General features: G+C 38.1%; 1 protein-coding gene across 2 annotated transcripts; it reads left to right on the top strand.

Moving 5' to 3' along the window:
• The first annotated feature begins 1,188 nt into the window (after window positions 1–1,188).
• Window positions 1,189–25,618, top strand: ano5b (anoctamin 5b). Of its 2 annotated transcripts, XM_015002036.2 has the most exons (21): window positions 1,189–1,481; window positions 6,805–6,849; window positions 12,244–12,308; window positions 13,929–14,033; window positions 16,004–16,072; window positions 16,227–16,511; window positions 16,639–16,758; window positions 17,236–17,351; window positions 17,448–17,582; window positions 17,791–17,896; window positions 18,205–18,265; window positions 18,579–18,730; window positions 19,420–19,494; window positions 19,578–19,803; window positions 19,905–20,083; window positions 20,176–20,273; window positions 20,947–21,077; window positions 21,198–21,403; window positions 21,490–21,668; window positions 22,583–22,688; window positions 22,793–25,618. In XM_015002036.2, the coding sequence occupies exons 1-21, from the start codon at window positions 1,406–1,408 to the stop codon at window positions 23,015–23,017; spliced, it is 2,760 nt and encodes a 919-aa protein (XP_014857522.1). In that variant the 5' UTR covers window positions 1,189–1,405; the 3' UTR covers window positions 23,018–25,618. The 2 variants fall into 2 exon arrangements, with proteins under 2 accessions (XP_014857522.1, XP_014857523.1); XM_015002037.2 differs by lacking the exon at window positions 6,805–6,849.
• The last annotated feature ends 449 nt before the right edge of the window (window positions 25,619–26,067 follow it).

The following is a 26,067-nucleotide window of genomic DNA, read 5'->3' as shown; positions in this document are numbered from 1 at the left end:
TGGCTTCCATTAAGGTGGGATTTTTTTTTCTTATCAGCTATAACCAGCAGCTGGGATTTGCATATTGACACACGATGGACATCATAGTGTTTGTTTCTTAAGCTGGTGACCGAGTCCATTAAGAAATGAACACAGATCAAAATGAACACAGTGGTTTTTAAGCAGTGATGTGTAAACCCTAAGGTCTTCTGAACTTTTTGTGATGCTATAGGACATTTAGAATGTGCTGAGAATGTAAATGGTTTGTTTTTCTAATGGAGACAACCATTTAAAAGATTGAATGACAAACCTAATTATTTTTCATAATTTTGCGGTTTAAATACCTGTCCTGCCCATTCATCTAGAGCGGGAATCCTCAAGTCCAGGCCTGGAGGGTCATTGTCCTGCAGGTTTTTCCATGTGTCTCTGCTTCAACACACTTTAGTCAAATAATAATGAGATGTAATTTTTTCAGTCGAGTCATTGAGAGCGTCCTTCTAGACGTATTCCTTCTTCGACGCTCCTGAATCAGATGAACTGAGTGTTATCAGGCCTCTGTGGAGCTGACAGCTGATGAGTGTCTTCAGCCAGCTGATTCTGGGGCAGATGTTTTTCAAGAACAGGGCTTGGGTGCCCCTGGCCTAGTGCTTCTTCTACATTTCTTTCTTGTCCTACTGCCTCTGTAACAAAACTGTTACAGGGTGGAGGAGTATTGAACTTGGATTTATCTGAATTTGACAGAAGTGAATATAAGTGTTTGGAATAACTTAGATTTTATGCATTTTTGCAGATGAGTTGGATCTTCTTATCTCATAAAGACCCTCCCAAGTGTCAAGTCCTTTTTGTCTTTAAAGTAAAAATTAATTACCTATGATTTCCTTTTACGTCGGGTTTCTAAAGAAACACCTCAGCTTGATTTACCTAGAAATTGCCCCTAGATGGCGGAAATGTGATGAAATCCTAAGCCAGTCTTCTCATGTTTCGATTTCAAGCGTCCAGGTAAGAAATTCAGAAAAACAAATCAATATTAAAGCAAATAAACCTCTTAAAAACAAAAAAGTTGGGGTACCTTCTGACAAACAAATGAACAGTTTAAAATAGGAACAATCATAACAATAATAAAAAACTTTTCCATTTTTGCCGACGGAAAAAGAGGCCTCGCCACTCCCCTTTATGCGCGCCTGGTCTGTGCCCGCGCATGTGAGCCCAGCAGGGTACAGTTTCACTGACAGACGGTCATTACGTGATTATGATCCACCGATCTCCCATCGATCTGATCAGACTCAACCCTTTCAGCGTCTGACCGATGCCTGTTCCTTGCACGGTGGCTTCTCCATCGATACGAGGGGAGACGGCGGCATCCTCACTGCCTTTGCTACTTTCCTGAAAAGGTGAAGAAGCCTTTATAATCACACCGTTAGCCGCTATGAGACGACTAACGGGAAAGGCGAAGGAGGAAACTTTGATCGAGCTGCAGAGCGCCTCGGATTCTCTGAACACAGGTGATTGCACACATTTAAGATCATTGTTATTATTAACATCTTTGAGTTTGAGTTTTCGTTCTTCTCAAAACGGGAATATTTGTGAGTAAGACTGGCATGCGTTCACCTCTTGAGGTGAAAGCAGCACGCTGCAGCAGTAGTAATCCTTAACCCACTGAGCTGGTAACCCCTTCCTGCAACTATAGTGAATGTATCCCCATGAGGATACCACATCCAGGTCAAAGTACAACCACAGTCAATCAAGTATATTTTCATTTAGCGGATATTTTCACAGGGCTTGCGTTAAAACACACATTTAACATGTTGCCAACTCCCTTACACGTCAGAAATAAGTTAATCAGTGATGGATGGAGGACAATAGCAGAGCAGTCTATTGTTACCGCGTCTTGAAGATGTTTGGCAAAAACTGGTCACTACTTTACTCCATCAATAGTCACTAATGGACCTGCTTGATCACAGGGCTTTTTTCTTAAGATGCAGAAACGGGCAATATATACTGCAAAAAAAAAAATAAAGGGAACATTTCACTTTAATTTTGTGTGTGGCTCCAAATCCAGGCCTCCATTGGTTAATAAATTTGATTTCCATTGATGATTTTTGTGTGATTTTGTTGTCGGCACATTCAACTTTGTACAGAACAAAGTATTCAATGAGAATATTTCATTCATTCAAATCTAGGATGTGTTATTTGAGTGTTCCCTTTATTTTTTTGAGCAGTGTAATTAGAAATGAGAAAAGTCTGTGGACAAATATGTGTTTTCTTCTTATCTGTGTTCTGTGTAATTGCCTCCTCTGAGATAGTCAGGCTTCACTGACTCTGAGTTGAGCTACAGTTTGTGGTTTTAAATAGCTGGTTCATTAGAAAACACTTTGTCACAGTGTTTGCATATCTTTGTGCAATTAAATTACACAATTTTTGAGTACTTCTGAGAGTAAAAAAAAAAAAAAAACAGACAAAAAAAAGTTACCACTAGTGTAAAATGCAGAGATTAAGCAGAAACTGATTACATGTAATCTGTATCTTTGGTCAGAGAGAGATGAGGTGACTGATTTCTGTTTGTCATCAACAATGGGGAAGTCATTACATTTGAAATAGTAAACAGCGAGTCATCTGCAGTAAGGTGTGAATGGAACTGGTGTTGAAGAAAAAAGAATTGCACTCAAAGGCTTGCTACTCTATATGATTCTTTAAAATAATGTGAAACCTACAGATCTCTTGCATTGCGGATTAGATTGATAAATGGCATCAAAGATTGAAACACTCAATATGCCAATGGCGATTTTATGTCATAAAATCTCATGAGTCTCATTCATCCCAGGTGAGTTTAAAGTCTTCATATGAACAAGTCTTATGCTTAATGCTGGTTGATGAAACGCCATCAAGCGTGAAAGGATACAACTTATAAAATTAGCTGAAAGTAATACTCAGATTTCTGATGTGATTAAAAATAAATAAATAAATAAATGATTTTTTTTTCTATTTCTAAACATTAATGGCAACAGAAACAACCCCAATGTTTACATAGCCTAGTTTTTACCATTGTGGATTGGCCTCTCTTTTGGTTGCTGTGACAGTTTTTGTAGAGGGTAAACTTTCACATTCTTTTAGGCAAAAAATCTTCAGTTCATTTCAAGTTATATGAATTCTGTTTTGCATAAAGTGCAGGATTTAGTTAGAGCTCCTCAGACTGGTGCAACAAGTGGCGCTTTCATGTCGCTGGCATATTAACGGCTTCTCTCTGGCGACGTATCCATGCAGTTCATGTTTTCAGTTATTTTCTCAGACGCTAAGTTTTACCAGGATGTGCAAAATTTATGATCAGAACTGTGTTCATGTTAAAAATGTAAAGATTTTTGCACAAACTGTAATTTTATTGAGTTCTTCGCAGCTAGCTTCAGCTTCATTTGGCTACACTGTTTTTTATTATTATTATTTTTTTTTTTATTAATAACAATTCTAACCCCTGGGTCTTTTTTGGTATTTCTTTTTCCTATTTTGAGATATTTTTTAAATATTATTTTATGGAAAATTAAATTACAGTAAAGAAAATCTGTTAAAAGCAAACAAATTGTCCACTAATTTCTTTCTTTCTTTTGTTCCTTGTCATCCTGGACAATGATTACAGATCCCAAATAATCAGGTTAATGCCATCCTGCATTTGCTTCAAAATTTCAGTAATTATCTACGTAAGTGAGCTCTGCATGAAAGATCGTCATGGAAAAGGAAAAACAAACACTCCTGTTGAATCACTCAGAGATCAACAGGCATAATGAACTCTACATCCAATATTTTGCGTTTTAATTTTTAACCTCCTACTGGCGTAGTTGCTAGTGGAGACAGGCTTTTAATTGTACGTGGGTGAGTTGTGAGTTAATAAACTATTCTTGGTTTGCAGAGGCTTTGCTCCTGCTCTTATCAGGAACATGTCAAAGGGGGAACAGAGAGCAGAGGAAAGCCTCTGTCTTCACTTGGTGTCACAGCTGTCCAAACAGTGATTCATAGACAGCCTTTGCTACATACTTGTAACATATTGTGCTGACTAGTGTGCACTTAATTAACGCGGGCATTGTTTTCCTAAACCTTAAATGGGTGAATATACTTTTAAACTTGATGTTGCCCACATTTCCATTTTTAATAAACCTAAAGAGCCAGCCAGGAAGTAGAATACATTAAGTAGCTCTGGCAATTATAATGATTTGTTACTTTTCAGAAGCATTCATTGGCAGCGATCTCGTTTTGCTGTATATCACACAGCCAGTGAAGTCATCTTGTTGTCCGAGGTGAAGCAGAGCAAAAGGAGTTGCTATGGAAACAGGCTTTGTAATTGCGTTATCCGGTCAGAGAGATCCACGAAACAAGATGAGACAGCAAAAGATTTCCCTTCTGCAAAAGACAATCACAATTGAAAGGCTTGGATTCCAGACTTAAATAGTAGAAAAATACATTAATTCAAACATGCATTAAATGTTTCCGGTGTTTTAAATACAGAAAATATTATCTGCATGAACAGCATTTATATGTCGTGTAAAGAATAGTTACTCAATACTTGTATAAGCATAAGTTGCTGACATGCAGAGGCCATCTGCTTGTAGCTTTTCTGTGTTTTAGAGTCAGATGAATCATTCTCCTTTTGAGAATACTGCATGGATTCTCCATGGGGTTTACGCCAGGCAAGTTTACTAAATTTAGTTCCTCGGACGGTAGTCCACACCTTCTGACTCTTCCATAAACTTTTGAATGGACTTTACAATATTTGTGTCCATTTGTCTATGACACTTTTTTTCCCACTCAACTTCCTATGAACATGCTTCAATACAGTCCTCTGCGAACAAATCAATGACCTTTTGTTGGTTAACGTGTCGTCTGAAACACGTCAGTGACTGCCTGCTTTTCAACTGTCAATTAAGCAAAGCCCCACATGATGTTTTTAAGACACAGCATGACCATAACGCAGTATTTGTGATAAAATATGTATGTTTTTAGTTATAATTTTCTAAGAACCTAAATTTTGGGTGTTTGTTACCAGTAAATTATAATACTTTAGATTAACATGAACACCACCTGGAATATTTTACCTTGCATAATGAATCAGTGACTCAATGGCATATGAGAGATTTACTGAGATTTCCTTTTTAAATTGTATCACTGAATAAATTAAGCTTTCAATAACATCCAGATTCATTTAGATTCAATTGTAGAATCTGACTAGACTTATCTTAGTTCAACCGTAGATCAGAGCTTACGCACATGTCCCTTTCTACCTTTGCTTACTTACTTTGAATTCATTTTCACAGAGCAGGAATTTAAAGCAATCACGTAAAAGACCAGTAAATAATTATTGTTATTTAGATATCAGTTACTTTGAAAGCAAAGAAAGCAAACACATTGTTGGTGTATAGTAGCTCTTTAGAAATGTTTCAGGATTCAGTTGCAGGTTAAAAGACACAAAGGTTGTTCTTATTCTTGCCTTTAATTTCAATCATGTTATTTAAACGTTCTGTGTCCCAGCACAGGTTTTGTAAAGCATGTTTTTATTATAATCTTTTTTCTTCAGAGTCTTCCTGCTTACCTGACTCATGTTGTGGATATAGTATTATGTTTTATATAAGTTACACTGTGATATTTGAAGGTGACATATTATCCTAACCAATCTTGACCTTCTGTGCTTCAGAAAAAATCTGGAAGTTATTTTTTTCTTTGGGTCAACAATATCCTAATGATAAGAGAGGAAGCTGGTATTTATAGGTGTGCTAACAGGAGAACACAAACAATAAGACCGTTTCCTTTTATGTTGTTGTTGTTGCTAATTTATCAAAGTTTTATCTGGTCTTAATGATCGCAGTCAGTTTTGTTTACTGTTTCCACTGTCAGGAAATGTGAATTTACAACGTGAAGGTCCATTTCAAAACACATTTCAAACCTCAAAACACGGAGCCTTATTTATAAAAAGAAAGCCATTTCTTGGCTTGAGCAGTTTATCAAATTTTCCTTCAGAACTTTGCAAGCTGCAGGCTGAGCAGGAAATGTGGGGTGTGAGATAGAGATGATGTCTTGTCAGAGAAGACGTAGGGCTGGGTTTAGATTCAGGATGTTGTGGCTTCTCTTTGACACAGGGCACTGCATGCCTCCTACGCTATCAGGACTTACTGCTTGCCATAAGTGTTTATATATAAACGTTGCTGTTTGAATATAAACACTTATGACTTCGTGGTTTTCTAATTTGTGATAGTGTTCAGAGATCTACGCACTGGCACGAATCAGTTGTGAGATCATTTTTTTTCTGTTTTGCTCCTTGTTCTTAAAAAATACTGAACCAAATAATTTGCTCATTAATATTTCATTTTCTGCACTTGATACTCCTGCGAGACGATTTGGCATTAATCAGACATTTGCTAAGAGTGAAGTCGCAAAATGTGACATTTCTCCACTTGAGAAATGTCTTATGTTGTCATAACCCGCTGCTGTGTTTAGTTACACCACGTGTTTTTGGAGCGCAAAGAAACACAACTCTTGAAAGCCAGAAAAACAAATGATGTGTTGGTCTGAGTGAAATAATCTTGCAAGCAGGAGGCACCTACACAGCCTGCCTGAGTCATAGTGAAAATCTGTTGTCTTGATACCCACTCAGCATGCTCTACAGCAAATGAAAGTGTGTATTTGATGATCTTTTGAACTGCTATATTGCTTTTACTCGCCATGTAGTAGTTTACCAAAGTGGAGCTGCACTACTTGTGAACGTCTGTCTCGTGCACCTTTAAATAAAAAAGCTACCCTTTCCAGTTTATTTCTGGTCTCTAACCATTTTCTATCTGTCCTTTGAAGATGGCCCTGCTGTTCTGACTGCATTCAGGATAAACTTACACTCAGGTACGGGCAGATCAGAGGCTTCATGTCATGCCTTGCTGTCTGTTCTCTTGTCGTCATATAATGCCGTTTCTCCTTTCATGCGCTGCTCTCATGTCTTTGGACTCTCATCTTTGGTCGACCTTATTACTGTTCTCCGATGCAGAAGTGTGTCACCGTTTTCAGATACAAACGTCTGCATGTGTGTCTGTCTGCTTTCGTTCAACTTTCATCAGTCAGCTTCTGGTTGTAATCCCTCTTCTGGTTGCGCAAGCAACCAGAAGAGGGGATGTGTTCATGGCTGTAGCACCGGTCCTGCAGTGGTGCATGCAATAATTTTCTGCAGTAAGAAGGTCGCAAGTGTGTCCTAATGAGGGTAACATCACTGAGCTATTTGTACACACAAATATGAAACCCACTTTTTCTTCCACTTTCTATATACATTCAAATTCGGGTGGTGGGAGTCTGATGTCTAGCTCCACAGCGGAGAGTGTCACCTGGTGTTCAGAGTGCTGCAGGGATAGAAAAATGATGACCAAACCATTCATTCACACTCACAACCAAGTATAATGTAGAATTTCCAGTTAACTGGAAAAGCTTGTTCTTAGGACATTGGAGGAAGCTCAAGCACACAGCACAGCTTTATTTTTGTTTAACAGTCATAGGAAACACTTTTTATGTGTGAATCCCAAGGAGTGCTATCATTCTTCTGCTTTTAGTAACGTTGTCTGTTTTAAGAACAAAGGCTTCATTCTGTAGTAACCTTTAAGATTATTCATCAGCCTTAAAGACCTGCAACATACTAAGATTAGATGATTAACAAAATTATTTTTTTAATCAATCAGTGTTAACATTTCTAAACTGGTCAAGGTGATAATCAAGTACATTCATCCTAAATTGCACTATATTGCACCATGGGAGTACATGACTTGTCTAAATGCAGTTCTTGCTCTTGCATCTTGCTGTGCATTTACATACAGATGGGTGTTTCCAGTGCGAAACAGATGACAGTGAATGTGATATTTTCTTGTGTGTTTGGGTAAGTGGGTGGCTGACATATTTGTTGCTTCTTCTTCTTCTTTTTTTTTTTTTTTTTTACATCTTTTTGTAACAAAAATAGTAAGACGAGCCAGAGAGATGCTGGCTGTCTCTCAGACTATTCATTTCATTTTGACTCAGGAGGTGCTACACTAAGAAAGGACTGCCGTCCTGACATTATGCATGCTGAAATGTAAAATTAAACGACTGAGCACTGCCTGGGTTCACAGATGCTGCAAAGGATTGCACTTTGTTCTGAGAGGGATGATGGAATTACTTGTGTGGACCACTGCCAACGCATTAAATACAGCAAATCAGCTCCTTCTTGTTGTAATTTATGCCTCGACACAAGTGACTTCCTCCTCTGATGTCTTCCACTGAGCTCTGTTCATCCAGAGTATTACTGATACTGATAATACTCTCCCAGCTACTTTGGTGATTAAAATGACTCATGTCACAAAATGCACCTAACTTTGAATAGAAGATCAATTGTATTTTTTATAAGAACATTCAAATCAACTGCAGTTTTATTTATTGTAAGACCCACAATGTATGTCAAATGTCGGCTTACAAGGCTTATGTGAGTAAATTGTTGCACATAAACAAAATAGACCGTTTTAGAAAAACTAGCAACACCAGAGACATTTGATCCATTTGAATCCTTCCCAAAGGTTGAAGCCAATGATAACATGAACAAGAAACAACAAAAATCTGCCTGACCAGAAAACATGGGATATTTACACTGACGATTGGTTACAACTGATATGAGGTGGAGGACGTTATCAGCAAGTGAGGAACAGGTGATAGATAGCAGAGACAAATCTTCTAAATAATAAAATGAAAGAATATAAAACAGACAAGAGAAGTAACACAAACAAAACTGAACACAAACTACAAAATAAAATAAAAAAACTGAAAGAAATCCACATATCCCATACTTTTCTTGACTTTAACGATTGAATGAAATAATGTAATTATTTGAGATCTGAGATCCTCTCAGATCTCTGCAGGCTGAGTGGCAAACTCGAACTGCACTTGATGAATGTCAAGTTATTTATTTCAGTATTGACTTTTACAAGGGATATATTATACTGCAGATATTTTCATGGCCCTGATGAGGTTCGATTTACATATAAACCTGAAACATATCGATCTAAAAAGGCAGGGATCGTGCCACGGATCTTTGCTTCCATTTAAGGAAGCTAGAGTTACAGCGTCCTTGTTTGTCTTGATGATGTTTTGTTTTGCTCAATGGTTTGCTGTTGCAGTTTTTCAACATGCAGTTGAATTTTAATTACCATTGTTAATTGATTGTTTTAAATTCATTTATTGTTTTTGTCTCTATGCACCTCTTCTGACCGCCACTAGCAGCATGCAAGGCAGGTGAAGTGTCATCCCACCAGTTAGCCACTAGTTACAGAACAAACTCCAACCACCAGAGCCACTCACTGTCACCCTACCGCTTTGTGGTTGAGTTGTTCTCTTTACCAGTTCCTGCCAGGTTATTATAATATCTCTTACAGATGACAGCTGTATATTAAGTAGCAAGGACATTTTATTACTAATTGCATAGATGATGGTACCCTATCAATGTACTAAGCTGTAATTCACTGAGCTCTAAAGAGTCTCCCATTCTTTCACAGATGTTTGTAGATGGAATATAAATGCCTCTGGGTCTAATTTAACACACATATGGCCATGGAAGTGAATTCAGTGATTTGGAGGAATGATCCAAAGCATTTTCCAGTGTAGGGTTAAAGGCACCTTTCTTACCATAGGACTTTGTCGTAAAATCTTTGAATTGGGGATGGGTTTCACATAATTAAAGTTCTGTTCATCATCATCATCACCTCTCATGTGAAACTTTATGTCTTTAATTCTGTTGCTTATATTCTCAATTTGACCTGTTATTTTGTCTCTATGACTTGGCATGTTTTAGTCTTCATCTAATGCTTGGGTTTCTAGCGATGGTACAGTTGTCTAATGATGATATGGTGACAGCTTTCTGCATCCTACTTGGACAAAGGGTGGATGCAGATGTTTCTGTTGATAAAATTTAGGTATTTAGAGAAAATGAATATCTGAGTGTTTCTTTCACAAGCTGTCATAAAAAAGGTAAACTAAACGCAGTGTGGACTGATTCTCAGCTATGTGCCAGTTTGTGCCTTGACTAGACAGAGTAAGTAGAGCAGCTGCCCATTTTAATACAGTGTTATTTCTGCTAATAAGTGTTATTTAGAGAGCAAAATACCCCAATATGTCACAGCAGAACATTAGATAAGTTAAAAGGTACTTTTAAATAGTATTTGTTATAATTTTGACAATTAATTTAATCTCACAGAATCCTAAGTGTCACTCAGATGAAAGGACTATTGACAAATATTTTACAGGGCTGGCAGTCTGATGCTGCATGGATTCAAAGGGGATCTTCTGTAAATAGATAAATGGCTCATTAAGATGACCTAGTAAAAAGTGGGTTAGAAAATGAAGTACAGGAGGGTTAAGTTTAAGACTTAACTTTTTCAAGAAAAACATGAGAAGGATAACTAATTAACTTTGAAAGTAAGTATTGTTTGAAAGTATACTTGGTGTAGTTGTCTAAAGTTTCCATTTATTTGTATCTCTGTAGATTTAACACACATTCTCCTGGCCTTTTGCTCCTGTTTGCTCAAGCCGGCCTCTGATAGCTGCCAGTGTGGTTGGAGTGAGGCCAAAACACTGAGACAAAATAAAGGAACGAGGAAAATCGCTGCTTGGAAATAAGCAAAAATTGAGGCAAAGAGGAGTAAAACTGAGGCAAAGAGCCAATCACTCTTCCCACGAGTTTCATGAAGTGATGTGGACTTTTTGAATCTTCAGAGAGACTCTAACTCACAAGGCATATTTCCATTCCTTTCTAGTGAGTCTCGAGGCCTTGGGTTGAACTTCCATGACCGTCTTTGTCTCATTGGCTCAGGCTGCTGCTTGTCAGATGAAAGTTGGCAGCCTGCGCAGCTGTCTCGGAGCAGCAGGAGCCTTTAGACCTACGTGTTTTTCCAGACTTTGTTTCGTTCAAGGGGAGGTCAGTCTCGTGGTGTGGCGGCAGCAGCAGCAGCCTCAGCCTCCAGCTCCTCCCACTCTCCAGTGTCATCATGCAGCCTCCCCCACAGGAAGCATTGCTTTTCCCACCATTCGGGAATAAAAGGAGAGCGGGCAGAGGGGTGCTTCATGAGTACATTTCCAGTGCCATACTCGGCCACGCAGGGAGAGGGAGGAATGCAGTGTGTCAGTGTACAAAATATGTGTGTGTGTGTGTGCTGTGGTCTTTGTGTTACTCATTGCTCTTGACGCCGAGTGCTTGCTAAAATAGTAAAGGTCTGTTGAAAACTGATAAATTGTTATTGGTTTGTTGTTAAATTTAGGTTGTCTGAGCTGGATCTGGATTATTAGACCGGCTTTGTGTGAACATTATTCTTCTGCAGCACATCCCATATCCTAAAAGGATATAATTCAAGCGTACAATGGCTTAGTTTAATGACTATGGTTTTAGGCTGAGGGGAGAAGATTATTATTTTGGGAATCGTCGTTCCCTTTCATTGTGTGTAGCTGTACGAAAGCTGGATGCCTGTTTATAAAGTCAATTCTTGGATTTCATCATATTACTTCCTGTGCAATTTTTTTAAACAATACAAAGACTTCCCCGCATAGTTTCCATTTGATCATGTATTGTTCCAGCTGACAGGATGTTAATATCACATATGATAATGAAACACAAGGAGACTGTATGCAAACAGCATTTGTGTAAACAAGTGAAATCTAAAATTAGCTTAAACCCCACGGCCACTAAACAATAAAAGAGACGCCTGCTGGCTGCTTGAGGTCAAATATACAGTATCATCTACAAGCCCAAGTAAAGACGTTTAGAAAGTCTGAAAATAAACTAATCTTTTAGAGCAGTAACATGTTCTCACACTTACTTGGGCTGTCAGGTTTCTGGGTCCCGGGCTTTGGGGGCCAACTTTGATGCTAGTTGCAGTTTTGATTCAATAAAGTCAATCATACAAATAGGAAACCATATTCAGATATCCTTTTTGTAAAGCTAGTCTGCCCTCGCACATGTAAGCACGCATCTTATCTAGATGGCATGCCTGAAATGCCAAGACGAGACGCATAAAGTGAAATAAAATCAAAAGTGTAATTTTAACAAATTGGGCTGACATGTATCAGAGTGACACGTCTTTTCTTTCAAATTATAGATAAATGTTCACTTGAGCCAGTTGAAGATGTTAATAGCCATTTTCAAAGACATGTCATGACAAAAAAAATCAAACACTGAACTCTAGTCCAAACCTCCACTCTGATTGTCCCGCTTGGTATTTTGTGCTTGCTTTTGTTTTGCAGATGACAGCAGCGGTAATGGGGTCAATGCGTTATGTGAAGGAGGCCCACTGCCTGCACATTCAGAAGTAAGTTCTGATCCATTTGAAGGCCTGGCTGGAGTGAGACGAAAGGCATTTTCAGTGAATTAGAAGTTGCTGTACAGCTCATTTTGAATAAAGACGGCTTCTTCATACAGTAGCTCCATTGTTCTGTCGACACCTATGAACAATTTGTCTCTATATAGCTTAAAGCTATTGGTTTAATTAGCTTTAAGCAATAAACTCTGGACCATTTTTTCTTTTTAAAACAACAGCAACTTCCTGTTTCTGTGCTGGTTACTTAGCAACCTGAAAGCAATGATAACATGTGAAGCTCTTCCACTCTTATTATCATGCTAACAAAATGCTCTATAGCTTTCCATATATCATAAGTTTTGCAATTCAGTAAATTCACAGATTTTTCAGTGTTTGAAATTCCACTGTTAGCCTATTTAAACTTAGACTTTAATGCTCTGCAAATTCAACATTTGTGAATGGATTTACAATTTTCCCTTCTCTTCTGTCACAAAGTAGTTGACAGAGTTTTCTGCATATCTGTGGAATTTCCTCTCTGCTGACTCTGTCTGACTTTTGACTGACGTTGAGTCACAGTTTTAATTGCTGAGTCACAAGACTTTGTGAGTCTCAAAGAGCTCCTTTCATGACTTCATCAGTGAGAGAGGAATAAACTTCAGCTGCTCAAACTGGAGATCCCTGCTAGATGCTTTGGTTTTCAGTGACATGTGAGGACATCCAACTGACCGAGGGAGCTTTCTTAATTAATAAAACTAATAACTGTGTTTGCCAACTCAGACATTAGAATTAAGTACTTAATGTTGGATATTTACTGCTAACGTTATAATAGTTACTGATTGTAGCAGCTCCCTGGTTATAAGGAAGTCTGTTAGTGAATGTCAGGATGTGATAAACAAGCAGGGTGGAGTTCAGCTAACGGCTCCATAAGCTACTTTTGGGCGTCAAGTACAAGAAATCTATTATTAACTTGTCTCAGTCAACAGGACTCATTTATTAAACAGTGGTGATAATTGTGTAGTCCTTCACCCAAAATTATTTATTTGACTTTTCTTTAGGTATAAATCAATCAGTCTTTTGTTTTTTTGATTTGCAGTGAACTCTGCACTACTGACTCTTCTATCGATAAGACGTGTTCACTACAAACTGCTCAAGGGTTTAGTGACTTTTAGCAATAGTGCTTACTCTTATGAAATTCAAAAGTCATTCAAGTTCAAAGTAAAACTCATGCAAAGTTAAAATCTTCCTTCTTTACATGTATTTTTTTAGTTTCTATACAAGAGTATCAGTTTAAATCAACAGAAAATACATTAGGCATTCAATCATCTGAAAGTTTAAAGTTTAAAATTTTACTATGTAAGTGGCTTTAGCCACTTTGAACGTGTTCTTTGCTCCACCGAGTTATTTTTGTGTAATGACAGGCTGGAATTGGAGCGTTTGGCCTCTTCCTGTCTGATGTGGCACTTTATACTTCGGAGTTCAATTCCAGCATGAAAACACAAAATAATATCCCCTCCTATTGGTCTCTTATACTTACTGTATTCAGTAGGTTAAACCCTCTATTGCAAACAGATTATTTTTTGTCAGATTATTCATGTCAGTATGTTTTGGGTTCCATCGTTGTTTCTCTTTCAGACAGAGAGGCTTCAACCAAACAGAGACACGGTGTTCTTCAGAGACGGCGTTCGCAGAATAGACTTTGTTTTGTCTTATGTAGACGATAAAGATGAGAGGAAGCAGGTAAGTTTCAAAATGGTGTTTCAATAACTTGACGACTCAGCAAATATTCAGTGCTGTCACTGACTAACTGCACCGCTGCCAACTTTATTACACAATCGAATGCCAGAGGAAAAGTCCGGATGCTCAAAAGAGGAAGTAAGATTCTGGATTTTTTCTAAAGACATGTGATAGATATGATTAACTGTTGTTTTAAATTATATATACATAAAAGAAACAACTATGATAGGTCAAGTATTCTTCCTTTAGGGGAGGAGACATATTACAGCTAATCATAATAAAAATCTGGCTGTTTCATAGGTTTATTGTTGAAAGACATTAGCAAAAATCCAACAATTTTTTGTGGCATTGTTTCTTTATTGAAGCCACAGAGCTGACAATATACATGCTATTTATCTTGTATCTTTCATCTTCAATTCTAAACTAAACAGCCTGGGCAAAAAACAAAAACAAAACAAAACAAAAAAACTACCAACAAAAAGATCCACTGTGACATAGACCATTGTGTCTGTGTATTACTTATAGCTTGTTTTTGGTGCCCCCAAGTGGCCAAAATAGCTGAGGTGTGAAACAGAGTAAAAAGGTTAATGAAATGGATGATTACATAAGACTGTATGAAGACTGGTTACAAGTTTAAGACTTTTATTTTTTTTTTAAGTTTGTTGTTACTACAACACATTGAGGCATTTGCCAAATTTTATTTGGCAAATCTTATTATCGTCCTTAAGTAGTTCCTTCAAAAATCTACGTTTGATCTTGGCTGCTTTTTCATTTTAATTTTCAGTTCAGACCTTGATTAATCAGAGGAAGCTTTTATTTCTTCCTCTGAAGTAGGCTTACTTGCAGTGGATGTTGATATAAGCAAGGGCGTAGGTTTGGTCTAAGTTTTGGTGGGGACCTTGACACCCCCCCCCCCCCCCCCGCCGGCAGCACAGTGAAATGCCGAAGAGCACCGAACATTTTTGAGAAGGGGGGGGGAAACCACATTGGCTTAATAACCCCCTACCCCCAACCATAACCATATCATACATCTTGTGTATACAACCAGATACAGTCATACTCAGCAGATCAGTTCAAGAACACTTTACTTTTTCCTTTACAAAATTCAGCAAACGTTACAAGTAAGATCAAAAGAAATATCCTCTGGATACTCCCTGGTCACTGGCACTCACACTGACTGCCTCCTATAGAGCAAACAAAGCGTAACCTGGTTTGTATTCACACTAGCTTAACTTAATTTAAGACTAACACTTCAAATGCCATATTTACTGAGATAATTTCACAGTATATTTCATATCTGAGAACTAACACCTCACCTGGAGCCCTGAAGCTCCAGCCACCTCTCCATCGTTCTGCTCTGCCCCTTGCTCTGCTGTCTGAGCATCCTATGTGAAAAAATATTACATAATTAACAGACCTATTCTACCTCACATTCAGTGCTGACCTTACTAAACACCGGACTTTACAACAAATGCGTTGCGTGATAGATATCTAACTTATGGGTCCACTCACTGTACTTACAGCCGACGTAGCGAAATAACTTCTAATGTCTGTCCTTTTCTTTTTTGGTGGAGACATGGTCTCGGAGACTCAGAAGGAGACGCGTGTGCCCAGCTAGCCGCCGCCTTTTGCAGCTAATCAAAGAACGTCCGACGATTCAACTGACTCCCCCTCCCCCCACCCCCCCGACAGCACTGTTCCGACTCGGTCTCGGAGGCTCATAATAAATGTCAAACTAAGAAGCTTCCGTTCCGCGCACCGCCTGTTGCTGCTAATCAAAGATCGTAGATCCACGTTCTTTGAGCCAATATGGCAAAAATTGGTCGGGACTTTTTCATATCCCGTGAATATTGGTCGGGACATGTCCCTACCGTCCCTACCCAAACCTACGCCCATGGATATAAGCCTTCTTTTAATTTCTCTTATTTGGTGGAGTATGTTAGAAATTAGTGAGCTGATGTGTTTACTTTCAGGAAAGGAGAAAGGAATTTGAGGCCAACCTTCAGAAAGAAGGTCTGGAGCTGGAGACAGAAGACAAATCGGTAAGGAGTCCCAACTCTTTAAGTACCAGCGCCATCTAGTGTATATTTTTTTGTGGTGCATGAAAATAAACTGAAGCCATCTTAAAGGGATTGTTCGGTGTCCGGCGCATACTGTATTGCTGGTGACGCGTTTCTCAAATTATTTCTTTGTTAGGAGTCGAAAGACCACAAGACGTACTTTTTAAAGATTCACGCGCCGTGGGAAGTGCTTGCCACTTACGCGGATGTCCTGAACATCAAAGTTCCCTTCAAAGACAGTGACATGCAGCACGGTCCGGACGTCCATCTGGACTGGCTGTCCTGCCCTTTCCGCCTGCCCGACCACATCATGCACCCTCAGACAGACTACTTCACCTACCCCTTTGACAAGAATAAGATGGACTTCTTCCTCATCAATGACAAAGAAACTTTCTTCCCTCCGTCCACGAGAAACAGAATTGTAAGTATAAGACATTCATGTTGATTTGATTGAGGTTTTACGCTGAATAATTTGTGAAGATGTTTGTGTGTTTTAAAGAGTGTATTAAAATGTCTAATCTTTCATAAACTATCTTCCTTGCCATGAGGTGTTTTACATCCTGGCTCGTGTTCCGTACTACAGAGAGGGTTATAAGGACAGAGAGAAGACGGGCATCAAGCGATTACTCAACAACGGGACCTACACGGCAGCCTTCCCCCTTCACGATGTAAGGCTGATATATTTCAAACAGAAGGATTGCGTAGGTGCTGGGAATTTATTTGCTGAGTTTCTTTGCTCCATCTTTTTATCCAGTTTTGTTCTCGCTGCCACTTCTCTAGAACTGCTGAGATTTTTGATTTTTTTAAATTTATTTAAACAGATTTAATGTTCCTGGATCTGATTCTTTAGAATACATTTAAATACATTTAAAATCGAATACAATTAAGACTGCATTCATTTGTAAATTAAAATGATCAGAAATGTATAAGAAGAAGGTTGTTTTAAGGATGCGTATTCGTACGCAATCAGGTTTTTGCACCATTTTTGCACACTCCTCCCTCGCTCTGTTTAACGGTTGTTGAAAACAAGACCAAGAAAACAAACCATTTCCACCGGGAAAACGTTGGGTTTATGAATGCAACAAATGCACTTTTAGTTTAATGGAAGATGTTCATGATTGTGTTAATGTCCCTCTGGTTTTCAGTGTCGGTACTGGAAGAGAGCAAGAAACGCAGAGTGTGAGAGCGAACGCTTCAACTTGTACAAGCACTGGGCGAGGTTTCTCTGCTTTTACAAAGAGCAGCCTCTGAACCTGATCAAGTAACCAATTTTCACGCCAGATTTTACATATGCCTACTTGTTATGTATTTATATATATATATATTTTTCACTTCTTTGTGTGTTTGTTTCTTACAGGAAGTATTACGGAGAAAAGATCGGGATCTATTTTGCTTGGCTGGGCTTCTACACCGAGATGCTGTTCTTTGCAGCTGTCATGGGTGTTATATGTTTCACCTATGGAGCGCTCAGCTATGGCAACAACAAATCAAGGTTAATGCTTCTTTGGAACAGAGAACAGAATGAAGTTTAGATTTGTTGGGCTGTTTTGCCTCAGCTGGTCATAGATACATTTGCCCACTTTTTACAGAAATGTCACCACTTATTCCCTTCCTTCAAATGGTGAAGTTTATACAGCATAAATAAATCCTGTGACATCTTGCTCTAAAAGAGACAAAATGCTTTTTCTTCTTGTGTTTAGTGAAGAAATCTGTGATGCAAACATCGGCGGCAGCATATTGATGTGTCCTCTCTGTGACAAAAAGTGTCCTTTCTGGAAGCTCAACTCCACCTGTTTCTCGTCCTGGGTAAATATCATTGACAGAAACGATAAAGTTTGCAGCATTATGTTAAATACAAATATCATCAAAATGCAGCTGGGGAATTTTCAGTTGAATTTAAGCTGCTAACATGGTTTTTTGTTGCATTATTGTCCTCATGAAATAATATCTTATCAAATATATTCATTTAAAACGGGTTTAGACCGAGCACAGTTAATAACACCATCTTGATCGAATCACCAGCGAACCTGCTGAGTGGACAGTATGTCTCAGTATTTGTGCCGAAAATCCTCTGCTTCTCTCTGGATCATTTTTTTTTTCATTCTATCTTCCAGCAATCCCATCTGTTTGACAACGAGGGAACCGTATTCTTTGCCATATTTATGGGGATTTGGGGTGAGTGTCCAGAGATCCAACAAACTCCCCCCCATTGTTTTACAGTTTGAACCTTTTCACACTAAAAAGATTTAACCTTTTAACCAAACTGTTCCAGAAAAACCTGCCAGCACAATTATGTTATTCTCCAGGAGGAGGGCAGCACCTCATGTCAATTAAAATCCAACACAAACAGCATTCTGCGGCCTGAAAAAAAACGACCTATTTCAGAAAAAATGTATACAGACTACATATAATGCATCAATAAATTGTTTTTTTTTTGTTTGTTTTTTTAAAATATATTTATTAATGTTTCTATAAACCTTTTCGGCAGTAACTCTGTTCCTGGAGTTTTGGAAGCGGCGTCAGGCCCGACTCGAGTATGAATGGGATCTGGTGGATTTTGAGGAGGAGCAGCAGCAGCTTCAAATCCGCCCAGAGTTCGAGATCAAATGCACAAACAGGAGAGAAAACAAGATCACAAAAGTGGGTGATGCCATCATTTCAACAACAAATAAAAAAACTATGTTTTGCTAATATACATATAACAGTGTAAAAGCTATCAATATGTTTTTAAAAGCATACATCTGAACAAAACCTAAAAAGTTCTAAAACAAATAAGTTCCATTGAGTACATATTAGGTTTTAATGTAAAAAAAAAATATTGATTTAAAATTGGTTTTAGACATTTGTTAGACACATAGATGTGATTTGGATCTACATGTCTCTCATTAGAAGTTTAGACAAAGACATTAAATTTAAAATTTGTGCAAGGCTTGGAAAAAAGGTTGGTAATAATGGAAAAATGCCAAAAAGCAAAACCTCAAAGTCAGAAATTAGCTTAGTCACTAAGCTAATTTCAGCAGCAGTTTTTCAGTTGCAATATATTCCAATAACGACATCAATTTACTCTGTATTTTGTATTTGTGGGGTAAATTTGAGAGTTGGCGGTGCATGTAAGGTATGAGACAAATGTTTCTGTTTGTGTAGCTATTCAACCTCACCTACAGAAGTCTTATCGTTAGATTTCAAATAAAAACTAAATACAAAAAAAAAAAACTTTCATAATTAAGTCAAGCATCTGCTAATTTCAGCAAGGAAGCCTTCAAACATTGTTTGGATGTATTTCCTCCTAATAACACTCAACAGGAAGTAAATTAGAGCTCGTATTTCAGGAAATGGAGCCATACCTTCCCGTCACGAGCAAGTGTGCACGTTTCTGCTTCTCCGGAGCCACCGTCATATTCTGGGTAACTGAGAAAAAAAATCCACATATTCGTCTTCGTTGCCACATTCTGGTAGCTCTTCCACATGCACATGTTTCTCTCTGCAGATTTCTTTGATTGTAGCCTGTATCATTGGGGTGATAGCCTACAGGCTGGCTGTATACGCTGCCTTTGCAAGCATCATTAAGGATCCAATGAGAAAGATCCAGTTGGTGGGCAGATTCATCACTCCACAGCTTGCGACATCCGTCACTGCTTCCTGCATCAATTTTGTCATCATCATGATCCTGAATTTCTTTTACGAGAAAGTGGCCATCTGGATCACCGATATGGGTAGAGAGATTGAACTGATTTAAAGCAGAGTCCAACATGCCAGACATTTTTATTTATTTATTTATTTTTTTTTGCTGAAAGTGTCGTTTGCTTTGCTGCAGAAATTCCCAAAACTCACCTGGAATATGAGAACCGGCTGACGATAAAGATGTTTATGTTCCAGTTTGTCAACTACTACTCGTCCTGCTTCTATGTGGCCTTCTTCAAGGGGAAGTTTGTGGGTTATCCCGGCAAGTACTCCTACATGTTTGGGAATTTTACCAAACTGAGGAACGAAGAGGTGGGTTGTCTCGTTCATTGCGGATCATCTTTTCACGTCTGGTGGAGAACGCGGAGGGTTTCATGTGGAATAAAAGATTCTCCTCGTCCCAGTGCGATCCTGGCGGCTGTCTGATTGAGCTGACCACGCAGCTGGTGATCGTCATGGCTGGGAAACAGGTGTGGGGGAACATTCAGGAGGCTCTGCTCCCGTGAGTCCGTCAGATGTTTTCAGCCTCATTTTCTTTTTTTCTTCTATTTTTTTTCACAAACAATATATATATATATATATATATATATATATATATATATATATATATATATATATATATATATATATATATATATATATATATATATACTGCTCAAAAAAATAAAGGGAACACTCAAATAACACATCCTAGATCTGAATGAATGAAATATTCTCATTGAATACTTTGTTCTGTACAAAGTTGACAACAAAATCACACAAAAATCATCAATGGAAATCAAATTTATTAACCAATGGAGGCCTGGATTTGGAGCCACACACAAAATTAAAGTGAAATGTTCCCTTTATTTTTTTGAGCAGTATATATTAAAAAAAATATATATGGGTGATTCATTAACATTTACTTGGTGAATTTTTGAATGAATGAAAAAAGATTATTTTTTTTAGCATTTCTACAATCTCTGCACTGAGAAAAAAAATCACTTTCGAAGGAAATAAACAAGAAACAATTTCCATTTTCTTCTAGTATGGTCAAAATATTCTGCTTCCAACATATTTTGAGGCTAAGAATAGGTTAAAATATGCACTAATTTAGCTTTCCATTTATAACAGGATAAAAACGCCACTTGAGTTTGTATTCAACTCTTCATTTCGTCTTCGTGGCTCGTTGGCAGGTTGATGCGCAACTGGTGGAGCAGCAGAAAGGGACGACACAACCCGGAGAACCATTACAGCCGCTGGGAGCAGGACTACGTTCTGCTGAACTTTAGCCAGATCGGCCTGTTCTACGAGTACCTCGAGATGGGTGAGAGACAAATAGATAAAGACGAAATGCAGCATATACCACTTGAAATAACTGCGGTTTGTAATTGTTTTGCTGCACTACTTCTTTCTCTTTTTGTGGCCTCTCTTCACGTCTTTCCAGTGATCCAGTTTGGCTTCATCACACTGTTTGTGGCCTCCTTCCCTTTGGCCCCCGTCCTCGCCCTGTTTAATAACATCCTCGAAATCAGAGTGGACGCCTGGAAGTTCACCACCCAGTTCAGGCGACCAGTGGCATCCAAGGCCCGAAACATCGGAGCGTGGCAGGAGATCCTCAATTCAGTGGCGATTCTATCTGTCGTCACCAATGTACGTCTGTGTTTCTACGTTTTCTTGAATTGCTTCTCACAGTTTTAAGCATCATCTGTTGAGAATATTTCCTTTTTTCCCCCCAGGCTTTTATCATGGCCTTTACCTCAGACATGATCCCCCGAATGGTCTACCTGTATGCCTACAGTAAAGATGCCAGCATGAGCGGCTATATCAACAACAGCCTGTCAGTGTACAACATTTCACAGATACATCCAGACAACATGCCTGAGGAGAATTGGCATAACTCCACCACCACATGCAGGTACATTTTTAAGAGTGCCAAAACCGAGACTAAGTTTATTTAATCCGTCTTTGTTTGAATCACGTGAATTCAGATATTTTCCTATGTCACAGAGGTTTTCAATGTGGAGAGGAGAACATAACGTTGAGGGATTTCTGGAAATCCTTGATTTTAAAATCCGTTTTCAGTTCACTCGCAGCTCCGTGATTTACTTATCATGTCATGAAGAGTTGATTGGGTTTTTCTGTTGCACAATTTAATCTCCAGTACAAGGTATGGAAGAAATTGTGAGCGTTTAGCCCAAACTATTGCAGGGGATCATTTTTACTTTCAGAGATCGTGTTTGTCTGGACAATGAATCATAGTGTGGTTCATGGGTTTCATCTGTGCCACTGCTGCTCTATTATAGTTGGTAGTCAGGGAGCATCATGTTGCAAATGTACTTTTACCTACTGAACGTACTTTTTCACCTTACAACCACAAACTTCCAACATTTTACTGGCATTTTATGTGGAAGACCAGCACACAGTAGTAGAAGGAAAATTGTTCATGGTTTTCAGATTTCTTTATGGATGAAAACTGTGTTACTGTGGCATGTGTTTGTATTCAAATACTCTAGTGCAACAAGTAGGCTTCAGGAGTCCAATTAGTGACGAAGGTTTACTTGCATGGCATTTGAAATCAGCAGAGTGACATCATGCCGTAGGGATGTGCATCTGCAGCAGACATGAAGATAAGTTGTTGTTGCCAGAGCTACAAGGATTTTAGGTTTTTAGATTGTTCTTTAAAGATACAAAATTTTGAAATCATGTGTAAAGGGAATCTTTAAATGTTTGCAAGCATTCTTCTGGCTCATTGATTGATTTATTTTATTTTTTTTAAGGTTTAACAATATTTCTGTCTGTGATGCCTTTGTGTTTTTTTGGAATTTGTAGATATCGAGACTACCGTTACCCTCCAGGCCATGAGAGGCAGTACACCCACACTATGCAGTTCTGGCACATCTTGGCAGCCAAAATGGCCTTCATTATAATCATGGAAGTAAGACAACACAACTCTGTTCCAAACTTAAGCACTCAAAACCAAAATGTGGCCAGCATGTAAATCTCTGCCACCTGTTTTTTGTTTGTTTGTTTTTTCTACAGCATGTGGTCTTTGTGGTGAAGTTCTTTGTCGCCTGGCTGATACCGGACGTCCCGTCAGATGTGAAGGCGCGAATTAAACGGGAACGTTACCTGATCCAGGAGTACCTCCACAAGTACGAAGTGGAGAGACTGAAGGTGCAGTTGAGTGCCAGCTTCATCACAGAACCTCGGTCGGAAACATCCCTGACACCGGACAAACATGAAGTGGTCTCTGAGTGTTCATAACCTGCATGCAACACTTCAAATGATCCAAGCCAAGAAAAAAAAAAACGTATTTGTCAGGGTTTTTTTGCAAGGGCTTCCATCTTCAAAGTGAAAAATTGTGCTTTTCTTTTTAACATAAATGGGCCGTAGCACCTTTTAAGTTGTGCTCGTATGTTGGAATCCACTAAGGAAGGCATTCCAAAAAAAATAAAAAATAAAACCTGGAATTAGTTTTTATTGTGATTACTGTATTTTCCGGACTATGAGTTTCACCATATTCCATAGTTTGTCTGGTCCTGTGTCTTACAGTCAGGAGTGAATTATAAATGTTTTCTTTCCCCTCTTCATGATGCTTTTTTTTTGACTGATGCATTAAATACTAAATCATACGGCTGGACATGAACCAAGGATTAAACATTCCCTTCTGCAGCCTGAGCAAAGATAATTATGGCCTGAAAAGAAGACGGCTAGAGCTGTGTTCTAGATAACGTCTAGATAGAAATGTCTATCTGTCGGTGTTACCTTTCGAAACTACTGGAACAACTATGGAGGCTTGTGAACAGTGTGTAGAGACATCCTGGCAGCTACCAGCATGGAGACGCACTGGAAGTGGCCAAAGAGATGAATATAAATGACTTTCCAGCAGGGCCTTCTTGGTGTTACCACTTCAATGAGCCCAACCGCCCCGGATTTACTGCATGTGTCTGCTCTCCGCCCCACTGCGCACTTCACCGGCCACGCCGAGTCGTGGCACTTCACTGGCCACGACTTCACTAGCTCTAAATCGCGCTCCCGATTTAGAGCGCGGGCATCGATGTGTCAGAAACCGCCAGCAAACTTCCAAGCCAAAGTTGACCGTTTCTGTGAGCTTGCTGAAATGCAACTGGACACATTTGCACTTACTTGGACATATCATACGGACGAGGTCCCCCTCATGTTTAGCAATTTCTAAATAAATGTGACTTATACTTCAATGTGTCTTACATATGTTTTTATGAATAATGCGAGTTATATTCCAGAGTGATGTATAGTCCGGAAAATATGTTAAAAACAATTTTTTTTTATACCATAAAACATTTTGGAAGAAGTAAAAGAATAAGAAGTAAAAGAAAGCAAACCTAATATCTGCAGCTGCTTCTTTTCTCTAAGAAATCTTCTTAAACTTTCCAAGTTTGAGAGCTAAAAACTCTTATGTGCTGTGATGAAGCTTAATGTGATCTTTGACATGCAAATTAAAGTGTAGATACTTTTTAAAATGCGATTATAGTTTTCCAAATGTTATTTTCTGCAATGGAACATGAAGGACTTATTTAGACTTATTTTATTTATATTATAAATAGGTATGTTTCTGACAAAGGTAATGTGATTGGAATATTACATAGTGAAACTATGAATGTAAAAAAAAAACACAAATATTTGATTATTTAAGATTGGAAACAAAGTAAAAAGATTCTTTTCTCTGTTTCCTTTCAAACTAGTAGCTACATAATGTTCACTTGCTCTGATTTACACTTACAATGTTTAAGTTGTACAATTTTGATTTGTTATGGTGTTAAGGAGTATTATGTTTAGAGAAAGCCTCCTAAAAATAAAGCTTTGAAAAACCAAGTACCTCCTATTCACAGCAGTGATTCTCACAATCAGAAGTAGAGGATTTTATTCTCACAGTTCAGCAGCTGCAGACTTGTATCATTCCTTTCAGATTTGTTGTCAGTTTGTTACAGGACGTCTTACACAAGAACAAAGCATTTTTGCAGATTTATTTTTGTTTTTAATGGATACATTTTGATTCTTGAACTAGTTTCTCAGTGTGTGTAAACATGTACATACAGTAAATCTCCAATTTTAACTGCATGCCTGTGGAAAGGAACAGTTACACTATTAACTTTAAAGAGTTTAATTTCTTATCTGGTATATATATAAAATGTTCAACTGTTTTGTGTAAGATAGCTCTAAATTCACCGTGTTTTCTGTGTAAATAGTTTCAAGTCACACTATCAAGCTTTTCCAAAGTAAAGGTGTAAAGGCAAATAGTTTTGCAATTTATTTTATTGATTTGGTTTTGCCCTGCAGCCTGAACGGTTACTGAGTAAAATTCTTTTATCTTTCCCATCAGATCAGTGGGTGTTGCTATAGCCTTCATAGTTCTATTAATTGCCTTTAAACAATGTCTTTAAACTACATTTCTTAAAAAAAAAAAAAACAGGCTCTTATTAGGTGTCAGGGACCAGCCAAGATTAAACTGCTGTGCATATTGAAGCCAGCAGAGTTTAATGCAGTTTACATTTCTCTTTTTTGTTATCAGAAGATTATCCTTGGCATATTTAGAAATTAGCCTTTTTTAATCTCAGGATTAAATCCAGTCTAGTGTTTGTCATGCAGAACTAACGTGTGTGGAGTTGATCATGCATGTTGCATGGTGAGTTCCCCATCAAATGCCTTAAACATGTATGTTGTCTTTATATGTTTTTAATGAAACATTTCTTAAATGCATTCTGTCTCATGTTGTGTGTTGCAGTTGTTTCTTATTTACCTTGCTTGTTTTTTTTTTTTTTTGCACTTGTCAGTGTAATGTGTTTCTGTTTTAGTTCGCTGTAACTTATTAAACAGGAATATAATCTCTTCAAGAGGTCATTTGGTCTTTTCTGTGTGCTCATTTGATGCAAACCAACAAAAGTTGGTTTGGATTTCAAAAAGCAAAAAATGTCGGATAAACTTTTAAATGCAATTCCTTTTTTTTCTATCAGTAGGCAACACAACGAGAACAAGTTGATAAAATTATTCAGAATGCACAGAGGTTGAGGAAAATCGCATTTTCAGCATAATTCTTTAGGCACAAACAATAAATCAAAGCTATGAACCTCAAAGCCCAGGATCCATTAGAATGTATGTTTTTTTTGGATTTATTTTTTTCTAAAGTTCCTTGAGATGGCATAGATTGTAAATTAACAGAGATTCTAAGTCAAAATGAATAAACATTTTATATCAATTGCAGTTGCTGTTATTGGAAATGTTTTTCATTTCCTCGTGTTTTATCCATTGCTTTAAAATTGGACAAAAACCCTCCATCT

The sequence above is a fragment of the Poecilia mexicana genome, unplaced genomic scaffold (genome assembly GCF_051168715.1).
Source record: "Poecilia mexicana isolate PSO_F unplaced genomic scaffold, ASM5116871v1 scaffold_3, whole genome shotgun sequence".
NCBI classification, from domain to species: domain Eukaryota; kingdom Metazoa; phylum Chordata; class Actinopteri; order Cyprinodontiformes; family Poeciliidae; genus Poecilia; species Poecilia mexicana.
Note: the sequence above shows the minus strand (reverse complement) of the source record. Positions and strands in the feature narration are given on the sequence as shown.

Excerpts from the sequence above, each read along its gene's own strand:
- ano5b (XM_015002036.2), top strand. The coding sequence starts at position 1,406 with ATGAGACGACTAACGGGAAAGGCGAAGGAGGAAACTTTGATCGAGCTG. Across the intron at positions 6,850-12,243 it reads CAGGATAAACTTACACTCAG|ATGACAGCAGCGGTAATGGG; the intron begins GTACGGGCAGAT and ends TTTGTTTTGCAG. Across the intron at positions 16,512-16,638 it reads CGTCCACGAGAAACAGAATT|GTGTTTTACATCCTGGCTCG; the intron begins GTAAGTATAAGA and ends CCTTGCCATGAG.